Source organism: Musca autumnalis, unplaced genomic scaffold (assembly GCF_047663935.1).
Source record: "Musca autumnalis isolate F117 unplaced genomic scaffold, ASM4766393v1 scaffold_3, whole genome shotgun sequence".
Taxonomy (NCBI): domain Eukaryota; kingdom Metazoa; phylum Arthropoda; class Insecta; order Diptera; family Muscidae; genus Musca; species Musca autumnalis.
The window spans coordinates 221,413,939-221,421,698 of record NW_027411866.1 but is presented as its reverse complement, the minus strand read 5'-3'; the positions used below and the strand labels follow the sequence as shown (position 1 = coordinate 221,421,698).

Sequence of the window (7,760 nt, the reverse complement as noted above, 5' to 3'; positions counted from 1 at the left end):
AATGCCAAATTCTATATTACATCCATCTTCAATAAGAACACTTCATCAATTCTTCAATACTTGCATTTGCGACAATGATAATAAAATTTGTAACAACCTGTTTTTAATTATGACCATCTTTTTTTTTTTTTTTTGTTTTGCCCATCATTGATGATGGCCTGTGGTTGGATTGCATGATCAGGAAAAGAACACAACATGCAATGGCCAACAATAATGTTGGCTAATGTGAACTACAACAAGAGAAGATGCGATCCAGAAAATTTACTCTTGCATTTGGTCAACAACATCTCTCAACAGAGATGAAGAAACAAATGACCAAACCGGCTATAAAGCCGGCACGCGACTGCACAAAATGATCGAAATCATTGACTGACCCTACCTACCACTGTGGAAAATAACTGGCTATGCAAAAAATTAAGGGGAAGAACACAGCACACAGAGTGGTATTAAAACTCACCACATAACAACTTTGCAGATGTTTCGTCTGCACAGCACAAAACTGTTCCCTGGCCAATTTCCCCTCTTGCTGCAGCAGACAAATATACCTTTTTCCGTAAGGAGAAGTAATGAGTGCGTGGCTCATAATCTCAGTTGTTGGGTAAAATCCCAAAACATCATTGAGTAAAATGAGTAAACCAAGTTAAAAATCTCAATGGTGTGTTGATTTTATACCTGTACAACTCTTGACCATGCATCAATGAGCAAAAATGGTACAATGAGGATGATGATGATCAAGGGATGCTCGCTCCCACAGAGAGGGTATCCTTGCTTTTTGCTGATGTAAAAGAGCACATACGATGTGCGTGAGAGAAAAAGATTTTAATGAAAGAGGGATTTGTACAAGATTTGGTTTTACCTGTCCATGGACAACGTTCGAGAGTCAGGTAGCTGGGAATTTTTTGAATGAGTTAAGAAGAAGGTGAATACCGGTGCTCCTAAATGTGTTGTGAATGAATTCCTTGATGTTGTTGGAGGAGGATGGCAGAGGAAATCGTATAAATAGCCTGGCAGAGCAGAGAAGGGCATCATTCAGTCTTAAGCATCCAAAGAGAAAACAACCACAGCAAGATTTGAAATTCAGAACAATTTCAAACTCTTCTTTTTACGAAACTACAATACATTCTGGAAATTAACTTTTCGAAAAAACGCACAAACTAACAACAAAAATGGCTTTGGGTTCGGAAAATATGATGTACCACCAGCAGCCAGCCACAGCTCAAAAATTCCAATATCAAAAACAAGTATTGCACACACCACCACGTGAAGTGCTGAGGACACGTAATGTAAACCAAAGATCTATTGCACCTGCCCCATACCAGAAACCCTCATCGAAAAGTGAGGGCACCACATTGGACTCTAACAATCCCTCGGTTATACGCCGTAATGCCCGTGAACGTAATCGTGTAAAGCAAGTCAATGATGGTTTTTCTCATTTACGCCAACACATTCCCACTGCCATTATTGCTGAGATCAGTAATGGTCGTCGTGGCATTGGACCTGGCGCCGATAAAAAGCTCAGCAAAGTTGATACACTACGCATGGCTGCTGAATATATTCGTCGTCTTAAGAAATTGATCGAAGATGTTGACAGTGGCAGTGACAGCTCCAGTGTATCCTCATATGGTTCTTTAGCTGCTGCTTCACCATCATACAGCTCAGGCTCATCCAACAGTGGTTCTCCACCACCAACACCAGTACAACAGCAACAACAACCAACCACCGCTCCATTACACAACATGTACTATCAACAACAAACCCAGTTCTATACTCAACCTCATCATCCTTCGCTAAGTTATGCTGGTAGTTTCCAACAACATAACCTCATTTCACCCGCCAATTCGACCAGCTCATCAACATACTCCTCTGAAATGTATCCACAACAGGAATCACCACAACACTATCAATCATCGGGTTTCGAATATGCCAATAACATTACACCAGCCACAACACCAATTAAATTCGAACCAGTCTCATTTGAGGAATACAATCATAACAGCAACAGCTCCTCATCAGCAGAGGATGAAGAACTTTTAGACTACATTTCATTGTGGCAAGATGAATAACTTACTCAACTTCACCTCCATTCCTGCGCCTCTTGAACCATCCAGCCAACTAAGATTTTGAAAATCTAGTCCATGCCAAGAAGACACCATTGATTGGTCACCACCACCACCACACAAAATCAAAAATGCAAAAGTATTATTTTTTCAAACATTCTCATAATTTTGGGAAAATGTTTTTTACCTCAAATTTGTTAAATCCAAATGTACAAAATAGTTATCTAAGTTATTATTTAAACCATTTTTAAGACTGCTGTGCCTGCCTATATAAGTATTTTTTATAGTTTTAAGTTTTAGTTTTTAAGATATGGAAGACATTGATTTAAAAATTTTAGTTTTAAGATAACACCGGAAGACACTAAACTTTAGACAATAATACAAAATAAGAAGCAAACAACAAATATAAAGAAAAAAATATTTATTACCAAAATTCAAGATTTTTTCAATTTATTGTTGGGATTTCTGGGAACATAACAGGCATTGAGAAAATATTAGTTGTGTATCAAAACAATAGATGGCACTGCCAGCCACATATTATTCATGATGTTAATTGTGGCTGACCAAGGATTGCCTTTGTAGTAAATATAGCAACATTTTGAGTTTATAAAGAAGATATTACAAAATACAATTTTAGTTTTTTAACTTAAAAATACATAAAACTATATTTGTAGATAAAAATTATACACTTTTTGGTTGTTGCGGATGAAAGTTATCGCGGTTTTATGTCTGCATTTGAGAAAAAAAAAATAGTACAAAGAAGATAATTATTCCCGACAAAACTTCTCGGCTAATCAAATCAAAATAAGTACCTTTTTAAATGCACTAAAATCTAGAAAATAAACTTTCGCTTAGCATCAAGTACTATATTCGTCTACCCTTGCCGTTTAACCAACATAAAGCCACTGGTTGTTTAAACGCTACAAAAAATGGTTGCAAAAATTGACGTAAAACTCTGTTTTTTGCGAAAAATTTTGCGTTGTTTTCTTTGCATTTTGTTTAGTATACCATGTGGTATACTAAAATTCACATCTCGACGAGATAAAGAGATTTTTAGATGTGTAACCGTACGTCCGTCCATTAAAAATTTTAAGGCCGCAATTATGGACCGATCTTCACGAAATTTTGCATGGAGGTCGGATTTAAACCAGAATAGACCCCTATGAACATCTATAACCAAGCAAGAAATTGAGTCAGCGATAAAATCCTTAAAAGTTAAAAAAGCATGTGGTCCTGACGAGATTCCATCGGAAATACTAAAGTTAATAGAGGGAGATAACATTAATATCCTGAACAAGCTATTCAACTACATATATGAGACCGGAGAATACCCAAATGATTGGCTGAGATCAACGTTTATAACGATCCCAAAGAAAAACCAACCGAAACACTGCAGTGACTATAGGCTTATCAGCTTAATGAGCCATGCTTTGAAGATTTTTCTAAAAATAATTCATGGGCGAATATATGAGAAGTGTGAGAAAGTTATGGGTGCATCCCAATTTGGTTTTAAAGAAGGCATGGGAACACGCGAAGCTCTTTCATCCCTACAAATCCTAGTCCAAAAATGCAAAACTGTTCAAAAAGATGTATACATATGCTTTATCGATTACGAGAAGGCTTTTGACACAGTACAACATGATAAATTGATAGAGGTTCTAACGTCCATTGGTATTGGACAGAATGAAATTCGATGCATAAAAAGCTTGTATTGGCACCAGACTGCACATGTGGATGTAAATGGAGAATGTACAGAAGACATAGTAATATCTAAAGGTGTGAGACAAGGATGCATATTATCCCCCCTATTGTTCAATGTCTACTCCGAAAGAATATTCCAAGAATCAATCAACGATATCAAAAAAGGAATTCTTATAAATGGTACTTTTCTCAACAATATTAGATATGCAGACGACACAACCATACTAGCTGATAGCTTTGCAGGACTCCAATACCTACTACATAGACTGGCAGCACACAGTGAAAGCTATGGTTTAAAGATAAACATTAGAAAGACTAAGTATATGGTTATTTCCAAAGAGAGTATGGGCAATCAAACGCCTTTAAAAATAAAAAATACCGACGTGGAAAGAGCATTTCAAACGAAATAAGAAGCAGAATTGAAATGGCGAGAGAAGCTTTCATAAAATACAAGAAAATTTTTGTGAGTCATGATATCAATATAAAGTCAAAATTAAGATATCTGAAAACATATGTATGGTCAGTTTTGCTATATGGAGTCGAAATGTGGACCCTGAAGGCAGCCGACATGAAGAAGCTTGAAGCTTTCGAGTTTTGGACCTACAGACGAATTCTAAAAATACCATGGACCAAGTTTGTAACGAACAATGAAGTGCTGCAAAGAATACATCAAGAAAAAGAGCTTATACGTACAATAAAGAAACGAAAAACTGCATATCTTGGACACATCATGCGAAACAACAAATACAAACTACTCCAAAACATTATCCGATGCAAAATAGAGGGAAGACAGTCCAGTAGGCCTATTCTGTAACTTTTTAACAACTTTACTCATTGTTTATTTTACAACAATTTCATTTGTTTGTTTTGTAGTTGTTACAAAAACAAAAGAAATTTTAACAACTTTTCAATCGATAAAAGTTACAGAATAAGCCTACTGGGGAAGAAAAGAGAAATCTTGGATAAATAATATTCAGGAATGGACCGGTATAAATGATGTTGCAACTCTACTCAGCGAGTGCAGAAATCGACAATCTTTTGCTGAAATAATCAACAACTTATAAACACATATATGTACCGAATATACTGTAATACATTTTATGTAACTGCATTGATCACCATAAATTCGTAAAACGAATAGGCAAATAAAGAAGAAGACCCCTATGGCGATGCTCGTGAAATGGACCAAAAACTAAATTTTTATCCAATTTTGTAGCTGCTCTGTAGGTCGCAATTTTAGTCTGATCAGAACTTTTGTGTGAAAATTTGTAAAGTTTTTAGTGAAATGACTATATATATATACCTAGAGTCTATGTATATTAAAACCATGTAAGTTATATAGAAGAGGAGTGCTTGACCTTCCATTGATGCTAATTATGTTGATGTACGTGGTCAGATAATATAGTTGTAGCCTAATATATACAGGGATCCCTCAGTTTTAATTGTGGGTAGTATAACCTTAATCATGCTATAGGTCGCATTTATAGTGCAATACTGACAAATGTGCGCAAGGGAAATAGTTTTGGTCAAGGATTGTGCCAATAATTGTTGATAATGATCGGGTAGTATTTAGCGTAAAAAAATTAGCACAACTTTTGTGGTAAAAATATCCACATTTAATTTTTTATCAGTAATTTAAATTCTGGGGCATATTCGGACAACTTACGAAAACTTAACTTGAAAACCAACTCTTAACCTCTCACTTAATGCAAATTATTGAATGTTAGATAAAGGAACTACTGTCAATCGTCACGGTGCGGCTGAACCAATTTGAAGTAGAAGGAGCTTAAACCTGGGAAATTTTCGCGGATTCTGAATCCACAATGATAACTAACTTTATATGAGAACCGATTACACCTGGGAAGTTTTTGCACATTTCCACATGAGAAATATCCGAAAACAAGAAAAAAATCGCTGGAAAGATTTTAAAATAAATTACGGTCAAAATTCACATTTGTAGGACATTCGATAGGGCTAAAGAAAATGTTGTAGCTGTGAAAATTTTCTAGGGGATTGACCGTTGTGATTTGTTCCTAGGTTGTACCATTTTTAAGATATAGAAATTCAGGTTACATTTATAGGTTTTTTGTTAGGGTTTCACGATATGCTTGAATACGGTAAGACTTATCGAAATGGGATTAGAGAAAATCTGAAAATTCTCTACAAGATTTTTTTCGTATGTTGTACCATTTTTGAGGTACATAAGTTTATGTTGGGAAATTGCAGTCATTATATTGTTTTATAAGGAGATGGTACAGTCAGTAAATTCCCCCAATTTGAACTTCTATATATCAAAAATAGTAAAATTTTCCTTAGTTCCATTTTGATAGCGCTTGCGGCTTCTAAGCAAAATCGTGAACTTGAATCGCGATTTATGTAAAAAGCGCTTCGGCGATTTTTTAGTTTTTTTTTTTTTTTTGACTTTTTTCATCTATGAACTCCACAAAAACTTCCATGTATAAGCTTCTTTCATTCAATGTGTAAATTCATTCCCATTTTTATACCATCAGCATTTATGCTAACGAGTTCATAGGGGCAAAATGTCGTTCATCGAAATAATGTTTTTAGACCCCAAGTATGTTTGGACGAAATCCGTTTCAGAAAATTTGGACTCGATTTAGCAATGTCAGTCCGTCTGGCTGTTCGATAACTCTCGTACCGATAAATCGATTCGGTCCAAATTTTCGCAGTCGTAATATTTTGCAGAAAATTAAAACAAGTTCTAAGAAGAGCTAAATCGGTTCACTCCTTCGGTACCATCCCACAAAAATTCAAAAATGTTCCGCTAAAATAGTGCGCATGATAACTCTCGAAGGCAGTAACCGATTTGATATACAGTTTGTCAAGTAATTGTTTTCGAACTCAGAAAACTAACATTTTTCTGTATTAATTAATGAAAAAATTACTGATAATTGTAATAAAAATGTCGGTTTTTTTGCAAAAATTAGTTGGACGACTTATTTAAGACAAGATAGGATGTATAAATAAAAAATTAACCCACGTAGTCCAACAAAAAATAATGAAAAGCAACAACTACATGTAATGCAAGTTGTCAAATAAATGTTTTCGAAATGTAATGGAGGTTCCAATATACCCCATATTTTCGGTAAATACTTGAAAATCAGGACAATTTATGAATTTTATTTTTAACAGGGAGTAACTACTAACAAGTATCAACAATATTAGTCATCGAATATCCGTACTAGGAGGGTTACAAAATGGACCAAGGGAGTACCAGGTCATATTACATGTAAACAGGGTCCTGTAGGTTTTAAACCGGGAATATTTGAAAACTAAGACGTTTTATGAGTTTCTTTAGTTCACTAGGATGGATTGTCATCAACTAAAATAAATATTACCTTCAGAATAATTAAATCAGGAGGGTTGCCAGATGTACGAAAAAGGTACCGTTGTCTCGAAAATTAATTTGCAACCCGATACACTCATAAGTTTGGCAAATATAGCGATTATAAAACAATAGGTCCCGAAATTCGTCTACAAATATATAGCAGTTTGGACCACGGGACATTCTTGACATTTTCTAAAATTAGGTTCAGTACTATTGGAAAAATAATGTTTTGAAAAGAGTGGGCGAGGTCATCAGTTTTCAAGATATAACATACTAAGTGGGCGTGGTCCGGTATTTTGGTTCCAAATATGTACCTAGGGTGCACACAACTTCATTGCCTACCAAAATCTATGCTGAAACCGATATAATCATAAGTTTCGCTTATACATATAGCGTTTAAAAGAAAGGCATGGGGAAGGTACCCCACCTTTTCCGAAATTCATAAAATATACATAACAACGGCAAACATAGAGCATTTGCTGCAAATTTTATGGAAATCCCTTCAGTAGTATTGGAGTTACGATATATTAAAAAAATACAGGCGTGGTCGGGTCTTTAGGCCCTAAAGAAGTATTTAGATTGTAGATTAACCCGTTAATTTTTAAGCCGATACATGCATAATTTTTGCAAAAATAACGTTTTTTTAAAAATAT

At 35.2% G+C, this 7,760-nt stretch overlaps 1 protein-coding gene across 1 annotated transcript; it reads left to right on the top strand.

The window, feature by feature from the left end:
* The first annotated feature begins 1,166 nt into the window (after positions 1 to 1,166).
* Positions 1,167 to 2,063, top strand: ac (achaete). Its single transcript, XM_073973083.1, has one exon. The coding sequence runs from the start codon at positions 1,167 to 1,169 to the stop codon at positions 2,061 to 2,063; it is 897 nt and encodes a 298-aa protein (XP_073829184.1).
* The last annotated feature ends 5,697 nt before the right edge of the window (positions 2,064 to 7,760 follow it).

Bases quoted from the DNA above. Each gene is read 5' to 3' on its own strand.
- ac (XM_073973083.1), top strand. From the start codon at position 1,167: ATGGCTTTGGGTTCGGAAAATATGATGTACCACCAGCAGCCAGCCACA.